At 40.9% G+C, this 19,476-nt stretch overlaps 1 protein-coding gene and 1 long non-coding RNA gene across 2 annotated transcripts in view; both read right to left on the bottom strand.

The window, feature by feature from the left end:
- Nucleotides 1–19,476, bottom strand: part of LOC139029192 (uncharacterized) — a 1,029,896-nt gene that overhangs the window by 395,380 nt on the left and 615,040 nt on the right. The window lies entirely within an intron of this gene.
- Nucleotides 1–19,476, bottom strand: part of LOC111978020 (neurexin-1a-like) — a 115,675-nt gene that overhangs the window by 68,214 nt on the left and 27,985 nt on the right. Inside the window, exon 3 of the mRNA XM_070448208.1 lies at nt 2,157–2,360. Coding sequence (XP_070304309.1) covers nt 2,157–2,360 — 204 coding nt within the window. The remainder of the gene's footprint in view (nt 1–2,156; nt 2,361–19,476) is intronic.

The following is a 19,476-nucleotide window of genomic DNA, read 5'->3' as shown; positions in this document are numbered from 1 at the left end:
CAGATCTAAATATTATTTTGATTTGCTGATATTAGATCATGTTTGTTTGACACTTTTACTACATGATTTCCATATGTGTATTATAATATTGTTGATTCTTTCCATCGTATTGTTATTCTACAATGTAGAAAATAGTAAAAAAAATAAAGAAAAACCCTTTGAATGAGTAGCATGGTTCAAAAACTTTTTGACCGTGTTATGCCACGACACTACACACACAACACACACACCACACACCCACACACACACACACAACACACACACACACACACACACACACACACACAACACACCAACACACACACACACCACACCACCACACAACACACACTAATCACACAACACACACCACACACCATACAGTCGCCACACCAGATATGCTATACAAACACAAGCTACATCAGCATTTCACTGTGGTGTTGAGGAAGAGCTGCAAGTCAGCATTTCACTGCAGTGTTGATGAAGAGCTGCAAGCCAGCATTTCACTGCAGTGTTGATGAYGAGCTGCAAGTCAGCATTTCACTGTGGTGTTGAGGAAAGCTGCAATTCAGCATTTCAGTGGTGTGTTTACAGTGCTGTGTACTGTGCACGTGACGAAAACACTGATTTGTCTGGGATACCAATAAGATTACAGAGGCAGTGGAGGGACCACGCAGAAATGTAATACACTAGAGTGTATGTATGGTCCCTCCATAGACCAGCACAGTTCTAGAATGTGTTGACAATGGCAGCCATCTTGGTCAGGTCTATTTAGTTATATGGGGGGGACAATATTAGATATTAGACATGACTTGTACCACTATTACAGAGCACAGACTTCAGACCTGTGAGTGTAGAGGGCTTGGACAGGGCCGACAGGAGATGAAAGGAATAAGCCAATAAGTAAAGTCAGACAGGGTTGAAACTTAGAGACAGGTCTGGTGTCTTCTGTCGAGTAAGGGGTGGAGAGGGGACGAGCGCTAAATATTGAGAGCACCAAGGGGGACTGACAGGAAGGTACCAGTATTTAGGGTTCAAGGCTATAATGGGATTCAAGGTTCCGGATTAAAGTGTCTGCAAATTTTTATACATTAAATATTATATCTGGAGATTAGGGTTAGATAGAGATATCTGGGGCTGGATATGGGGGGCAGTGGGGTATGTGTTTGGGGCAGCGATCTGGCTGTAAGGGGGAGGGTGGGGCAGCGATCTGGGGGTAGGGTAGGGTGGGGTACAGGTGGAGTAGGACATAGAGCATTCCCTGATGGGTCAGAACGACAGCGTGCTCATTTGGCAGTGAGCGGAGAGCCGCAGACTCTGGCCACTGAAGGGTTCTATACCATCCCCTTCTATTCAACATAATGTACAGCATATCAATAGCTAACAGGGTAATGTACAGCATATCAATAGCTAACAGGGTAATGTACAGCATATCAATAGCTAACAGGGTAGCGTGCGAGTATAATATACACTGAACAAAAATATAAACGCAACATGTGAAGTCTTGGTCCCATGTTTCATGAAATTAAATATGCGTTAAAAATATCTATATATATCTCTACTTTTGGGCACAAATTTGCTTACATCCCTGTTAGTGAGCATTTCTCCATTTACTAAGGTAAGATATTCACCTAACAGGTAATGCTTATCAAGAAGCTGATTAAACAACAGGAATATTTCTATCTGTAAAAAATTCATTCTGATTGGCTGGGCCTGGCTGCCCAGTAGTTGCCTGGTTGCCAAGTGGGTGGGCCTATGCCCTCCAAGGCCCACGCATCGCTGCATCCTTGCCTAGTCATGTGAAATCCGTAGATTAGGACCTCATTTATTTTTTCCAATTGACTGATTTCCTTATATGAACTGTAACGTCAACAAAATCTTAGAAATGGTTGCATGTTGCATTTAACTTTTTGTTCAGCATACTGTAGATGTAAGATGAGTGTCTGTTTCAGGATAAAGAGGGTGCGATGTGTGGGATAGTATTACATGAAACCTGTGTAAAACTATGATCAATAAACCTATGTGAGCTTGACTTCAGCAATGTGTTCACGTTACAGTATGTGCACAGTTTGGGATGCTTGTTGTGGTCATGTCATGTGATCCATAGGCTAGGTGCACCATTTGTGTTTTGTTGTAGCTGCTGTGGCATGAGGCTATACCGCAAGGCGCAGCGTTACCTAGGTTGACTGTGAGGCGGACACGGCCGGTCTCCAGCTCCAGGCGCAGTGTGTCTGCGCTGTCACGTGAAGTTGTGGCCATCAGCACGCCATACGCCCGTTGAGAACGGAACCGCAGCGACACGTCTTCAGCCTCCGTCTGCATCACCACCGGCAGCTGGATCTTCATGAACTTACTGCCGTCATAACTCAGGATGGTCGCATCTGGGAAGAGGAGAGGGGGAGGGAGAGGGGAGGAGAGATGGGAAGGGCAAGATAGGAGAGATGGGGAGGGGAGGAGAGATGGGGAGGAGAGGAGGGATAGGGAGTAGAGGAGAGATGGTGAGGGGATTAGAGGAGAGAGGAGATAGAGAAATTAATACATGTTGAGGTATTTATTGTAAAATCTAAGTCAAGTAAGTCAGAATACTGCACTCAATATCAATTTAGCTTGACAATAAACATACTATTTTAAGTATTGTAACTGAGATGTATTGTATTTTGATAAAGTAATAATGATTTCAGAGAAAATGGCAATTGATTTGGTTGTCTGTTTCCAAATACGGTGCAGTGTTATGGTAAATTCACATGAGGTTGGTGGTACCTTAATTGGAGAGAACGGGCTCATGGTAATGGCAGAATCAGTGGAATGGCATCAAATACATCAYACACATTGTTTCCTGGTGTATGATGACATTCCATTTGCTCTGTTCCAGCCAATATTATGAGCCGTTCTCCCCTCAGCAGCCTCCTGTGGGTAAAATATATTATTAAAACAGAAGGTTATACTGTATTTGCTAACACTCTTCAACACACACATGCACGCACACACACACACACATACACAAACACACACATCCAACATGGTTATGTCTGTTGCTGCAATACTCTCAGGTCCAGAATCTCACCAACCAGTAAATATGCATGTGTGTCCATACTGACAAGTGACAAGACCATGACTGAATTCATAAACAAAGGCTCTCTTCAGACTACAGAGCTTGGACCCGTTTTACATTTCAGTCATTTAGCAGATGCTCTTATTCACAGAGACTTACATGAGCAATTAAGGTTAACTGTTTTGCTCAAGGGCACATGGAAAGATTTTTCACTTATTCGGCTCGGGGATTTGAAACAGCAACATTTCGTTAGGCTACCTGCCTGCTTAGGTGACACGGCTAAATAGTCCTGTAGGGTAGTGAAGTCWGAGTAAAATCACCATGACACCACTATTCTACAGGTGTGCACTGCTCCTTACCCAGGACCTTGTGTATCAAGACAGTGAAAAGGGTAAGTCTCGGGCTCAAGGATTTTAAATGATGTCAAATACTATGTGAACCCACGTATCAGTTCTCTCTACAGTGATTCTGGGCAGATCGTTTACCACTGAGAGAAGAGGGTGTAACAACATCCCCAATAACCAGACAAACCACAACCTAATAACACAACCATTAGGGCCACAGACAAGACAGACAGACAGAAGACAGATAGACATATGTCCTGCAATTCTACACATTTTGACATGTGGTGGAGAGAAAGTTTAGCAATTTTAAAACTAATTTCATGCAATTCTACTCATTTTGCCATGGGGCAGAGAGCAATTTCTTTTTTTACAGCTGATTTCCTGCAATTCTACCCATTTTTACATGGGGGGGGGAAGATACATTTTTGTCATTTTAAAGCTAATTTCCTGCAATTCTACACATTTTGCCATGACTTATGCCATGTTAATATGATATCTGAGTGAGCGTGACTAACAAAATCAATGGAGGCCTCTGCAGGTCAAGGCCCCTGGGCACATGCCCTTCGTGCCCGGTCGGTATTCGGCCATGATTACCATAAAAYGTTTRGTTTATTAGGATCCCCATCAGCTACTGTACTTCTTGGGGTCCACATACAACATACAAATACATGATAAAGTACAGAACAAGAACACCATAAGATAGTACATTAAATGTAATTATATTTGGGGAAGACACTAAGAGACTACAAAAATACTATTTACACACTATTCATACTGTATACATACAGTGGCAAGAAAAAGTATGTGAACCCTTTGTAATTCCCTGGATTTCTGCATAAATTGGTCATCAAATTTGATCTGATCTTCATCTAAGTCACAACAATATACAAACATAGTATGCTTAAACTAATAACACACAAATTATTGTATTTGTCGTGTCTATATTGAATACATCATTTAAACATTGTAGGTTGGGAAAAGTATGTGAACCCCGAGGGTAATGACTTCTCCTGGAGTCACCTGGAGTCAGGAGTCAGCTAACCTGGAGTCCAATCAATGAGACAAGATTGGAGATGTTGGTTAGAGCTGTCCTGCCCTATTAAAACACTCACAAAATGTGAGTTTTCTATTCACAAGAAGCATTGCCTGATGTGAACCATGCCTCGAACAAAAGAGATCTCAGAAGACATAAAATTAAGAATCGTTGACTTGCATAAAGCTGGAAAGGGTTCCAAAGTATCTCTAAAAGCCTTGATGTTCATCAGTCGTAAGACAAATTGTCTATACATTGAGAAAGTTACGCACTGTTGCTACTCTCCCTAGGAGTGGCTATCCTGCAAATATGACTGCAAGAGCACAGCGCAGAATGCTCAATGAGATTAAGAAAAATCCTAGAGTGTCAGCTAAAGACGTACAGAAATCTCTGGAACATGCTAACATCTCTGTTGACGAGTCTACGATATGTAAAACACTAAACAAGAATGGTCTTCATGGGAGGACACCACAGAACGAAGCCACCGCTGTTCAAAAAAACCATTGCTGCAAGTCTGAACTTTTCCAAAGTGCACCTGGATGTTCTACAGCGCTACAGGCAAAATATTCTGTGGACAGATGAAATTACAGTTGAGTAGTTTGGAAGGAACACACAACACTATGTGTGGAGAAAAAAGGCACAGCACACCAACATCAAAACCTCATTCTAAATGTAAAGTATGGTGGAGGGAGCATCATGGTTTGGGGCTGCTTTGCTGCCTCAGGGCCTGGACAGCTTGCTATCATCGACGTAAAAATGAATTCCCAAGTTTATCAAGACATTTTGCAGGAGAATGTCAGGCTATCTGTCCGCCAGTTGAAGCTCAACAGAAGTTGAGTGATGCAATGGGACAACAACACAAAACACAGAAGTTAATCAACAACAGAATGGTTTTAACAGAATAAAATACATCTTCTGGAGTGGTCAAGTCATAGTCCTGACCTCAACCTGATTGAGATGCTGTGGCATGACCTCAAGAGAGCAATTCACACCAGACATCCCAAAAATATTGCTGATCTGAAACAGTTTTGTAAAGAGGATTGATCCAGAATACCTCCTGACTGTTATGCAGGTCTGATCCGCAACTACAGAAAACGTTTGGTTGAGGTTATTGCTGCCAAAGGAGGGTCAACTAGTTATGAAATCTAAGGGTTCACATACTTTTTGGACCCTGCACTGAATATTTACACAGTGTGTTCAACAAAGACATGAAAACATATACTTGTTTGTGTGTTATTAGTTTAAGCAGACTGTGTTTGTCTATTGTTGTGACCTAGATGAAGTTCAGATAAAATGTTATCACCAATTTGTGCATAAATCCAGGTATTTCCAAAGGGTTCACATAATTGTTCTTGCCAATGTATMTACAGTTGAAGTCAGAAGTTTACATACACCTCAGCCAAATACATTTAAACTCAGTTTTTCACAATTCCTGACATTTAATCATAGTAAAAATTCCCTGTCTTAGGTCAGTTAGGATCACCACTTTATTTTAAGAATGTGAAGTATGGCTGTCAACAAAACATGACACTTCAGATTATAGGGTTCAACAAACAGTACACTTCAGATTGTACGGGCTTCAACAAAACAGTACACTTCAGAATTCATAGGGCTCAAACAAACAGTACACTTCAGAATAATAGGGCTTCAACAAACAAGTACACTTCAGATTATAGGGCTTCAACAAACAGACACTTCAGATTGTAGGGCTTCAACAACAGTACACTTCAGATTATAGGCTTCAACAAACAGTACACTTCAGATATAGGGCTTCACAAAACAGTACACTTCAGATTAAATGGTTCAAACAAACAGTACACTTTACAGATTGTAGGGCTTCAACAAACAGTACACTTCAGATTATAGGGCTTCAACAAACAGTACACTTCAGATTATAGGGCTTCAACAAACAGTACACTTCAGATTATAAGGGCTTCAACAAAACATACTCTTAAGATTATAGGACTTCAATACAAGTACTCTTTGATTACCAGGTTTTTCAACATACAGTTTATCGTTCAGATTCTAGGGGTTACCATCAATCATTCATCAATGAAATCCATATCAATCCAATAATGTCTCTCACTCTCTAGACTAGACAACTATCTTCATAACATGGAAATGACTTGCACCCGCCTAATGGCACTCATATTCCACCTCCTCCGCCTCCTCCCATCCGCTCTCTACTCTCTCTTCCTCCCCTTCTCTCTCTCTCCCTGCTCCTTCCCTCCTGTATTACATGACTACCCTCTTTCTACCTCTCTCACTCTCTCTCGCCCTCGCCGCATATCCTACTGTAATGCCCCTCATTTTCTGGCAACTGATTAGCAGGGTGGGAAGGGATAGGGATCCGTAGAGTCAAAGACTGGGTACGTTCACAGCTATCTCTCTCTCTGCTGTCCTCGTCCTCGTCTCCCTCCCCTCTCTCTCCTGTTATCTTTTGCTCGTCTCCCTGTTCTCTCTCTCACTCCGTTATTTCACTGTTCTCTTTAACCTCTAAGGTTAAGGTAAGGGATAAGTTAAGGATTAAGGTAATGGGCTAAGGTAAGGATTAGAGGTAAGGGGGTTAAGGTAAGGGATAAAGGTAAGGGTTAAGGTAAGGGATAAGTAAAGGGTAACATTAAGGGATAAGGTAAGGCTGAGGTAAGGGATAAGGTAAGGGTTAAAGGTAAGGGATATAGGTAAGGGTTAAATTACAGGGATTAAGGTAAGGGCTGAGGTAAGGGTAAGGTAAAGGGTTAAGGTAGGGATAAGGTAAGGGTTAATTAAGGGATAAGTAAGGGTTAAGGTAAGGGTTAAAGGTAAGTTTTAAGTAAGGAAATAACTCGGTAAGGGTTAAGGTAAGGGATAAGGTAAGGGTTAAGGTATGGGTTCAGGTATGGGTAAGGAATGGGTAAGGTAAGGGTTAAGGTAAGGGATACGGTAAGGGTTCAGGATAAAGGGAATAAGGTATGGGTTAAGGTATGGGTTTATGGTAAGGGTTAAGGTAAGGACTTAAGGTAAGGCTTAAGGTAAGGTGATAAGGTAAGGGTTAAGGTAAAGGGATAAGGAAGGGGTTAATTAATGATAAGGTAAGGGTTACCGGTAAGGTTAAGGTAAGAGTTTAAGGTCAGGAATAAGGTAAGGGTTAAAGGTAAGGGTTAAGGTAGGGTTAAGGTAAGGGATAAGGTAAGGGTTAAGGTATGGGTTCAGTGTATGGGTTAAGGTAAGGGTTAAGGTAGGGTTAAGGTAAGGGGATAAGTGTATGGGGTTTAAAGTATCGGGTTAGAGGTAGGGTTAACAGGTACGGGTTAAGGTAAGGGTTAAGGTAAGGGAATAAGCTAAGGGTTAACCTTTTCTCAATACAGGGGGTGCTGTTTCACTTTGGAAAATATCGTCTCCAAATTAAACTGCCTATACTCAATTCCCTTGTCGTACTAATATGCAATATTACAATTATTATAATTTGGATAGAAAACAATCTCTAGTTTCTAAACCGTTTGAATTAATGTCTGGGGATAGGTAAGGGTTTAAGGTAAGGGTTATTAGGTAAGGGATAAGCGTATGGGTTAAGGTAAAGGTTAAGGTAAGCGGTTTAAGGTTAAAGGGTTAAGGTAAAGGATAAGGTATGGGTTAACGGTAAGTTGTTAACCTCTTGAAGCTAATGGGCATAATTTTCATGTTTGGAAATAACAGTTCCCATTGTAGAGCTGCCTATTTCTCAGGTCCAGCTGCTAGAATTGCATATAAATCTGACAAGAGTAATGAATTGAAACCACTCTAAAGTTTCCAAAACTTTCAACAATATTGTCTGTGAGTATAAACAGAACTGATTTTGCAGGCGAAACCTGAAGGAAATCCAACCCGGAGTGACTTCTATTTTGAAAAATCACGTTCATTGCCTTGAGCCACTTATCTCCATTTAAAGGGATAATCAATTCCAGATGTCTTTTCCTGGTGGCTTCCTCAGAGTGTGAACAGTCTTTAGACATAAGTTTCAAGCTTTATTTTGAAAATGCGCGAGGATTTAACTCAAAACGCGTCAAGTGGATAGGCAGAATGTCCCTCATTAGCTTTTGGGCCAGACACCCTCGTTTGCTCGACATTTCCTTTCTCTCCAGTATTAAATAGTTTTTACAAAGTCCAGGGGTGAAAATATTATCGATTATTGAAAATTTTACGAACTTTACGACCTTTACATGGAGGTCCTTTTATGGAATTTTTTCGTCAACACGCTTGCATGACCTGCCCTAGGCTGTGGAATACTGAACATAATTGCGCCAAGAAAACAAATGGAGGTATTTTTATCTAACAAACAAACCCCTATTTTATCGAACAAAAGGAACATTTATTGTGTAACTGGGAGTCTCGGGTGAGTGGAAAACATCCGAAGATCATCAAAGGTAAGGCGATTAATTTTATTGCCTTTTTTCTGGCTTTCGTGACCATTCTAACATGGCTGCTCCTGTGTTCTTACTGTTTTGTCTAGTGATCGATCATACTCACAAACGCTTGGATTGCTTTCGCTGTAAAAGCTCATCTTTTCAAAATCTGACACGATAGGGTGGATTAACAACACGCTAAGTGTGTTTTGGTAATTTCACTTGTGATTTCATGAAAATAAATATTGGTAAGTATTGTTTTGAATTTGGGCACTCTGCAATTCAAGCGGGTTGTTTACGAAATGATCCCGCTAAAGGATCCGTGCAATCAAGAAGTTTTAAGGTAAAGGTTAAGGTTTCTATCGCTGGATTAAAACTTGCAAACCTTCTGAATTAGAGTGCAGATGCTTCTGCCCATCTACCATCCCGTCCAGCAACGCCCTTACGCAAACCCAAAACCATACTGGAGAGGTAACACGCTCAACTTTTTCCCCTGGTGGCGTGTTTTCCACGTCATCTCCCGAAGTCCTCAGACATTGAAGGACGTCGAATAACTGACTTGTATCATGGGTGACCTGGGCTGGAATTCACAGTGAGCGAACCGACCATGCTGCGCTCTGCTGATTACGCTTGACCGCTTTAGCGTACAGTACATCCATGTTGAAACAAGGCTGTAATAAGGTACACACACATTTACTCCTCTCATCGACAAGAGTACAACTTACAATGTGACCTTGGACAGAGTAACAGTAGCTCACAACACAGCACTATACTTCTATAACAAATATTCTAGAAACACTACAATATCTAGAAAATCTACAAACATCCAAAAATTCTACAAAACTCTCCTTCTTCTTAACATCTGACAAAAATAGAAAATAAAAAGTGTGACCGGCTCCACAGAGAATAATGACAAAAGCGAAGACATCTTTCCACTTCCAAAATCCACACTTTAGCTTGAAATAGTTTTAAAGAATTGGAGATGTTTTACGTTTTGATCCTAGTAGACAACTGGCAGTTAGAAATGATCGCATGATGCATCTGTCGACAAGCACCAGGCCAGAATTGGCATTACAGCAACGCCTCTCAGTCGAAGATGCTGCCAAGTGGGACAGAGACAAAGCAATGTCTAATTACAATGAGTGACAGAATGAAACACCACACAGCGGGCCAGTCACATATACGAGTTTGGTGTGTGTGTGTAACGTCTTTATCTGAAAAGAAGAGAGTGTATTACAAAGATGTGACCATGTCACAATTTAGCAAGTTTCAAGTCTTAACCTTCGAGTCTCATGTCAAGTCTCAAGTACCAGAGCTCAAGTCAAGTGCCTAAATGTGGGTTTCGTTTCCCCAAGTCAATGGTTAATTGTTTTACACCACTTTCAATTCACTAGGCCTACTAGTACATTACATAGACCTACATAATACACTTCCCAGATCAGGAAATAAATGTTTTTTGAATCATCAATATGAATAGAAAGGCAATCCAAATGATGATTTACAGTTAGTGTTGCTAGTACAGTTTGACTTACATTGTGCAATCTCCAAGTGTTGTTGTTTCCCCCCTGCCTAGTACATGCGTGTTGAGAGGCCTGTGGTTGGCTGAGAATAAACATTCCCCCAAAACTCTTGCTTAGAGTGACAAGTGTGGAAAATATAGTACATTGCTCTATAGTATAGAACAGTGTTCTATAACATAGAACAGTGCTCTATAATATAGAACAGTGGTCTATAATATAGAACAGTGGTCTATAATATGGGACAGTGGTCTATAATATAGGACAGGGCTCTTTAATATAGAACAGTGGTCTATAATATAGAACACTGTAATATAGGATGGTGCTCTATTTTTCCCATTGCCTGGCGCAGCGGCGCTAGGCAGAAAATAATTTAACGGTCAATTCCCATTTAACCCAATGAGAGAGGAACAGGAGAGGTGGTGCTGCTCTTTTGGGAAATTCAAGACTCTAGTATAACAGCTCTAGTCCAAGTCTCTAGTATTACAGCTCTAGTACAACGCTACTCCTGTTTTGATTATCTTCATGTTTGTTATTATTAAACTCACCTTCTACACCTGCTTCCTGACTCCCTGTGTATACTTTACATAGATGTTCCAGTCCAAGTTAAGTCCCTAGTCATAGATGCTCTAGTCCAAGTTAAGTCCCTAGTCATAGATGTTCCAGTCCAAGTTAAGTCCCTAGTCATAGATGCTCTAGTCCAAGTTAAGTCCCTAGTCATAGATGTTCCAGTCCAAGTCGAGTGTTTTTTTATTTTTGCGACTTGTGTCCAAGTCACGTGACTCGAGTCCACATCTCTGGTGTATGTGTATGTGCCTGCATAACTGTCTGTCTGTCTGCCTGTGCATGTTTGATTGTCTGCCTGTACTTGCCAATGTCACGACTCCCACCGAAGGTGGCTCCTCTTCCTGTTCGGGCGGGGCTCGGCGGTCGTCATCACCGGTCTACTAGCTGCCACCGATCCCTTTTTCCCTTTTCTGTTGTTTTTGTCTTATTGGTTACACCTGTTTCTTGTTTAGGTTTTAGTTGGGCTATTTAAGCCGGTAWGCCCGCCTGCTCTTTGTGCGGGCTTATATTTCCTCTGTTCATGTCTGTGGTTGTGCTATTTCCGTTGTTTTTTCCTCCGGACTGGTTGGGTCCTGGTTTTGGGCCGGTCTTGTTATTTGCGCCTGGTGTTTTGGCGTGACCATTTTCACTGCGCCGGAATAAAACATTGTTCTTTACCCTCTGCTTCCTGCGCCTGACTCCACACCCACTACGCATAGATTGCATGACAGCCAAACTGTTATTTTCTCTTGTCTGGGGCTCCTTTCATGTTTAGGAGTTGCTGTGTCTCTCTCTCCGTCACACTACCAATCCAGCCACTCACACAGACACACACCAACGCACAAACACACATACAAATACACTCTGTGTTCTCCAAACAGTCTGTCATCTCCCATTAGGTGATATGTGCCTGCACTGCACTTTCCCTACAATCTGGGAGCACATACAGACAGTCTACATCTTCTCTACCATCTGGGAACCCACCTCCACACTCTCTCTGCTACAACAGTATTTTGGTTAATTAGCAAATGGGACTGCAGGGGGGGAGTACATTTAGTATGCGTTCAGGAGGACATTTAGTATGCGTTCAGAAGGACAATTGGTGTGCGTTCAGGAGGACATTTAGTATGCGTTCAGGAGGACATTTAGTATGCGTTCAGGAGGACATTTAGTATGCGCTCTGGAGGACATTTAGTATGCGCTCTGGAGGACATTTTGTAAATTAAATCATATTTTATTGTTTGTGAGAAACAAATAATTAATTCTTAATTAATCTGTATTTATCCACCAGGTTGTATGGCACACCATGCAGTATCTGTATTTATCCACCAGGTTGTATGGCACACCATGCAATATCTGTATATATCCACCAGGTGGTAAGGTACACCATGCAGTATCTGTATTTATCCACCAGGTGGTAAGGTACACCATGCATGAAGACGTGAGGACTAGGCACACACACATACACACAGGCTCCAGTTTACAATCTGGAGACGTCAAAACAGCTGGCAGTGTGCCAGGGCGGATCCCACGTTCCGTCTGTAAGTACCACCGCTCAGTCTCCAACTATTCAGCCTACAGTAGTCTTCAGATTATAGGGCTTCAACAAACAGTACACTTCAGATTGTATGGCTGTCAACAAACAGTACACTTCAGATTATAGGGCTTCAACAAACAGTACACTTCAGATTTGTAGGGCTTCAACAAACAGTACACTTCAGAATTATAGGGCTCAAACAAACAGTACACTTCAGAATATAGGGCTTCAACAAACAGTACACTTCAGATTATAGGGCTTCAACAAACAGTACACTTCAGATTGTAGGGCTTCAACAAACAGTACACTTCAGATTATAGGGCTTCAACAAACAGTACACTTCAGATTATAGGGCTTCACAAAACAGTACACTTCAGATTAATGGTTTCAAACAAACAGTACACTTCAGATTGTAGGGCTTCAACAAACAGTACACTTCAGATTATAGGGCTTCAACAAACAGTACACTTCAGATTATAGGGCTTCAACAAACAGTACACTTCAGATTATAGGGCTTCAACAAACATACTCTTAGATTATAGGACTTCAATACAAAGTACTCTTTGATTACAGGTTTTCAACATACAGTTATCGTTCAGATTTAGGGTTACCATAATCAATTCATATGAATCCATATCAATCCAAGTATGCTCTCCTCTCTAGACAGACAACTATCTTCAATACATGGAAATGACTTGCACCCCCTATGGCCACTCATATTCCACCTCTCCCCTCCTCCCATCGCTCTCTCTCTTCTCCTCCCCTTCTCTCTCTCTCCCTGCCTCCTTCCCTCCCTGTATTACCATTGACTACCCTCTTTCTTACCTCTCTTCACTCTCTCTCGCCCTCCGCATATCCTACTGTAATGCCCTCATTTTCTGGCAACTGATTAGCAGGGGTGGGAAGGGATAGATCCGTAGAGTCAAAGACTGGGTACGTTCACAGCTATCTCTCTCTCTGCTGTCTCCTCTCCCTTCCCTCCCCTCTCTCTCCCTGTTATCTTTCTCTCTCCCTGTTCTCTCTCTCACTCGTTATTTCACTGTTCTCTTTACCTCTAAGGTTAAGGTAAGGGATAAGTTAAGGATTAAGGTAATGGGCTAAGGTAAGGGATAAGGTAAGGGTTAAGGTAAGGGATAAGTAAGGTTAAGGTAAGGGATAAGGTAAGGGTAAAATTAAGGGATAAGGTAAGGGCTGAGGTAAGGGATAAGGTAAGGGTTAAAGGTAAGGGATATAGGTAAGGGTTAAATTAAGGGATTAAGGTAAGGGCTGAGGTAAGGGTAAGGTAAGGGTTAAGGTAGGGGATAAGGTAAGGGTTAAATTAAGGGATAAGTAAGGGTTAAGTAAGGGTTAAGGTAAGGTTTAAGGTAAGGAAATACGGTAAGGGTTAAGGTAAGGGATAAGGTAAGGGTTAAGGTATGGGTTCAGGTATGGGTTAAGGTAATGGGTAAGGTAAGGGTTAAGTAAGGGATACGGTAAGGGTTAAGGTAAGGGATAAGGTATGGGTTAAGGTATGGGTTATGGTAAGGGTTAAGGTAAGGATTAAGGTAAGGGCTTAAGGTAAGTGATAAGGTAAGGGTTAAGGTAAAGGGATAAGGCAAGGGGTTAAATTAATGGATAAGGTAAGGGTTAACGGTAAGGGTTAAGGTAAGAGTTAAGGTAAGGAATAAGGTAAGGGTTAAGGTAAGGGTTAAGGTAGGGTTAAGGTAAGGGATAAGGTAAGGGTTAAGGTATGGGTTCAGGTATGGGTTAAGGTAAGGGTTAAGGTAAGGGTTAAGGTAAGGGATAAGTGTATGGGTAGTATGGGTTAGAGTAAGGGTTAAGGTAGGGTTAAGGTAAGGGTTAAGGTAAGGGATAAGCTAAGGGTTAACCTTTTCTCAATACAGGGGGTTGCTGTTTCCACTTTGGAAAATATCGTCTCCAAATTAAACTGCCTATACTCAATTCTTGCTCGTACAATAATGCAATATTATTATTACTATTGGATAGAAAACAATCTCTAGTTTCTAAAACCGTTTGAATTATGTCTGGGATAGGTAAGGGTTAAGGTAAGGGTTAAGGTAAGGGATAGGTATGGGTTAAGGTAAGGGTTAAGGTAAGGGTTAAGGTAAGGGTTAAGGTAAGGGATAAGGTATGGGTTAAGGTAAGTGTTAACCTCTTGAAGCTAATGGGCATAATTTTCATGTTTGGAAAAATAACGTTCCCATTGTAAAGCTGCCTATTTCTTCAGGTCCAGTGCTAGAATTGCATATAAATTGACAGAGTATGAAGAAACCACTCTAAAGTTTCCAAAACTTTCAAAATATTGTCTGTGAGTATAACAGAACTGATTTTGCAGGCGAAACCTGAGGAAATCCAACCCGGAAGTGACTTCTATTTTGAAAAAATCACGTTCCATTGCCTTGCCTTTCGTCCATTTAAAGGGATATCAACCAGATTCCTTTTCCTGTGCTTCCTCAGAGTGTGAACAGTCTTTTAGACATAGTTTCAAGCTTTTATTTTGAAAATGGCGAGATTTATCAAAACGCGTCAGTGGATAGGCAGATGTCCCTCCATTAGCTTTTGGGCCAGACACTCGTTGCTCGACATTTTCTTTCTCTCCAGTATTAAATAGTTTACAGTCCGGGTTGAAAATATTATCGATTATTGAATTTTACGACTTTTTACGACCTTTACATGGAGGTCCTTTATATGGAATTTTCGTCAACCCTTGATGACCTGCCTAAGGCTGTGGAATACTGAACATAATGCGCCAAGAAAACAAATGGAGGTATTTTTATCTAAAAAAAAATCTTTATCGAACAAAGGAACATTTATTGTGTAACTGGGAGTCTCGGTGAGTGAAAACATCCGAAGATCATCAAAGGTAAGCGATTAATTTTATTGCTTTTTTCTGGCTTTCGTGACCATTCTACATGGCTGCTCTGTGTTCTTACTGTTTTGTCTAGTGATCGATAACTCACAAACGCTTGGATTGCTTTCGCTGTAAAGCATATCTTTTCAAAATCTGACACGATTAGGGTGGATTAACAACAAGCTAAGCTGTGTTTTGGTATATTTCACTTGTGATTTCATGAAAATAAATATTGGTAGTATTTGTTTTGAATTTGGCACTCTGCAATTCAGCGGTTGTTTACGAAAAATGATCCCGCTAAAGGATCCGTGCATCAAGAAGTTTTAAGGTAAAGGTTAAGGTTTCTATCGCTGGATTAAAACTTGCAACCTTCCTGAATTAGATGCAGATGCTTCTGCCCATCTACCATCCCGTCCACAACGCCCTTAGCAAACCCCAAAACCTACTGGAAGGTAACAGCGCTCACTTTTTCCCCTGGTGGCCGGTTTCCACGTCATCTCCCGAAGTCCTCAGACATTGAGGACGTCGAATACTGACTTGTATCATGGGTGACCTGGCTGATTCACAGTGAGCGACCGACCATGCTGCGCTCTGCTGATTACGCTTGACCGCTTTAGCGTACAGTACATCCATGTTGAAACAAGGCTGTAATAAGGTACACACACATTTACTCTCTCTCATCGACAAATACAACTTACAAATGTGACCTGGACAGATACAGTAGCTCACAACACAGCACTATACTTCTATACAAATATCTAGAAACATCTACAAATTATCTAGAAAAATCTACAAACATCCAAAAAATCTACAAAACTCTCCTTCTTCTTACATCTACAAATAGAAAATAAAAAGTGTGACCGGCTCCCACAGAGAAAATGACAAAACGAAACATCTTTCCACTTCCAAAATCCACACTTTAGCTTGAAATAGTTAAAGAGATTGGAGATGTTTACGTTTTGATCCTAGTAGACAACTGGACAGTTAGAATGATGCATGATGCATCTGTCGACAAGCACCAGGCCAGATTGGCATTACAGCAACGCCTCTCAGTAAAGATGCTGCCAAGTGGGACAAGACAAAGCAATGTCTAATTACAATGGTGACAGAATGAAACACCACACAGCGTGGCAGTCACATATACAGTTGAAGTCGGAAGTTTACATACACCTTAGTCAAATAAATTTAAACTCAGTTTTTCACAATTCCTGACATTTAAACTTACTAAAAATCACTGTTTTATGTCAGTTAGGATCACCACTTTATTTAAAAAATGTGAAATGTCAGAATATTAGTAGAGAAATGTCACGATCGATTTCTGTAAGAAGCGGACCAAAGCGCAGCGTGGTTTGAATACATTATTCTATAATTAATGAAGAACACTTAAACAAAAACAACAAAACGAATAAGACGAACGTGACCGCTATATAAACACTGTGCAAACATGCAACATAACATAGACAATAACCCACAACCCACAATACAAAACAGGCTACCTAAATATGGTAAAACGCAAAACACCTGTCTCTGATTGAGAACCATATCCGGCAAACACATAGAAATAGACAACCAGACAAACAACATAGAATGCCCACTCAGATCACACCTGACCAAACAAACATAAAACATACAAAGCAACTATGGTCAGGACGTGACAAGATAATTATTTCTTTCAGCTTTTATTTCTTTCATCAAATCCCCAATGGGTCAGAAGTTTACATACACTCAATTACTATTTGGTAACATTGCCTCTAAACTGTTTATCTTGGGTCAAACGTTTCGGGTAGCCTTCCACAAGCTTCCCACAATAAGTTGGGTTGAATTTTGGCCTATTCCTCCTGACAGAGCTGATGTAACTGAGTCAGGTTTGGTAGACCTTCTTGCTACTTTTACACTTTTTCAGTTCTGCCAACACATTTTCTATAGGATTGATGTCAGGCTTTGTGATGGCCACTTCAATACCTTGACTTTGTTGTCCCTTAAGCTATTTTGCCTCAACTTTGGAATTATGCTTGGGGTCATTGTCCATTTGGAAGCCCATTTGCGACCAAGCTTTAACTTCCTGACTGATGTCTTGAGATGTTCCTCAATATATCCAAATCATTTTCCTGCCTCATGATGCCATCTATTTTGTGACGCGCAACAGTCCCTCCTGCAGCAAGCACCCCCACATGATGCTGCCACCCCCATTCTTTATGGTTGGGATGGTGTTCTTGGGCATGCAAGCCTCCCCCTTTTTCCTCAAAACATAACGATGGTCATTATGACCAAACAGTTCCTAATTTTCTTAAACATCAGACTACAGGACATTTCTCCAAAAATAACGATATTTGTCCCCATGTGCAGTTGCAAACCATAGTCCTGGCTCATCTCTAGGAGACAGAACACTTCTCCTTCCTGAGAGGTATGCCAGCTGCATGATGCCATGGTGTTTACTGCGTACTATTGTTTGTACAGATGAATGTGGTACCTTCAGGCGTTTTTGAAATTGCTCCCAAGGATGAACCAGGTGTTGGTCTTGCTGATTTCTTTTGTTTTTCCCATGATGTCAAGGCAGAGGTACCAAAGCTGTTTGTGAACTTCTGACCCACTGGAAATTGTGATACAAGAATTATAAATTAAATAATCTGTCTGTTAACAATTATTGGAAAAGTTACTCGTTCATGCACAAAGTATTTGTCTTAACGACTTTTCCAAAAACTATAGTTTGTTAACAAGAAATTTGTGGAGTGGTTGAAAAATGATTTTTAATGACTTCAACCTAAGTGTAATGTAAACTTCCGACTTCAACTGTACAGTACATACAAACACACGCACTTAACAAATACATATTTTATAGACCAAACACATATTGAGTTAAAAAGCATTTTTCTCCACTTGTCATGATCGCTGGTCTCACTCAGTTGAATTGTCAAGGGATGGGAAATGAATTGCCAATATGAAATATGGTTAACTTATATGACACAGAACACCGCCACACAGTGCATTACTAAGCATTAGTAATCTACACACCATATACTGAGGTCTAATTACTGCAAAGGGGCATCCTTGGAGACCTGATTCGTTTAGTATGCTGAAATGAATTGCTCAGTGTCTGTCTTCTCTCTCTCTCCTCTCTCTACCTTCAAATAGTTATCCTCCTCTCTGTGCCGCAGGTAGGAGGGAGGGAGGAAGAGAGGGACGTAGAGAGATTCTATTACTCTCGGGATCTGGTCATGAGTGAGTGGGTTTGATGAGCCAAATGGTTAGCAGGAGAAAGACAGCCATTTTACAGTTCCGTGTAGGAGGCCAGATGTGACGCGAATCTCCGAGCAAGCTCAATACTGTCTAGCTCTGTCCCCTGCTCTCTTCTCTGCTCTCTCTCTCTCTATGTTTCCTCTCTTTACTCTACCTCTCTCAATTCAATTCAAGGGCTTTATTGGCATGGGAAACATATTTTTTACATCGCCAAAGCAAGTGAAATAGATAATAAAAAAGTGACTTAATAAACAATTAAATGAATAGTAAACATTACACTTACAGAAGTTCCAAAATAAATAAAGACATTTCAATGTCATATTTATGTTTATATACATTGTTGTAACGATGTGCAAATAGATAGAGTACAAAGGGGAAATAAATAAAATAAATATGGTTGAATTTACAATGGTGTTTGTTCTTCACTGGTTACCCTTTTCTTGTGGCAACAGATCACACATATTGCTGCTGTGATGGCACACTGTGGTATTTCACCCAGTAGATATGGGAGTTTATCATAATTGGGTTTGTTTAAAAAGTTATTTGTGGATCTGTGTAATCTGAGGGGAATATGTGTCTCTAATATGGTTATACATTTGGCAGATGTTACATTTGGATCCTCTGTCGGAAGTGCAGCTCAGTGTCCATCTCATTTTGTGGGCAGTGGGCACATAGCCTATCTTCTCCTTGAGAGTCAGGTCTGCCTATGGTGGCCTTTCTCAATAGCAAGGCTAATGCCTCACTGAAGTCTGTACAAGTCAAAAAGCTTTCCTTAAGTTTGGGTCAGTCCACAGTGGTCAGATTAATGCCACTGTGTACTCTCTGTTAGGGGTCTAATTAGCATTCTAGTTTGCTCTGTTTTTTCTTTCCCATTTCTTTCCAATGTGTCAAGTAATTTCTTTTTTTGTTTTCTCAATGATTGGTTGGGGTCAAATTGGCTCTTTGGGGTCTGTTTGTGTTTGTGAACAAGAGCCCCAGGACCAGCTTTGCTTAGGAGACTCTCTCAAGGTTCAATTCCT

The sequence above is a fragment of the Salvelinus sp. IW2-2015 genome, linkage group LG18 (assembly GCF_002910315.2).
Source record: "Salvelinus sp. IW2-2015 linkage group LG18, ASM291031v2, whole genome shotgun sequence".
Classification (NCBI taxonomy): Eukaryota; Metazoa; Chordata; class Actinopteri; order Salmoniformes; family Salmonidae; genus Salvelinus; species Salvelinus sp. IW2-2015.
Note: the sequence above shows the minus strand (reverse complement) of the source record. Positions and strands in the feature narration are given on the sequence as shown.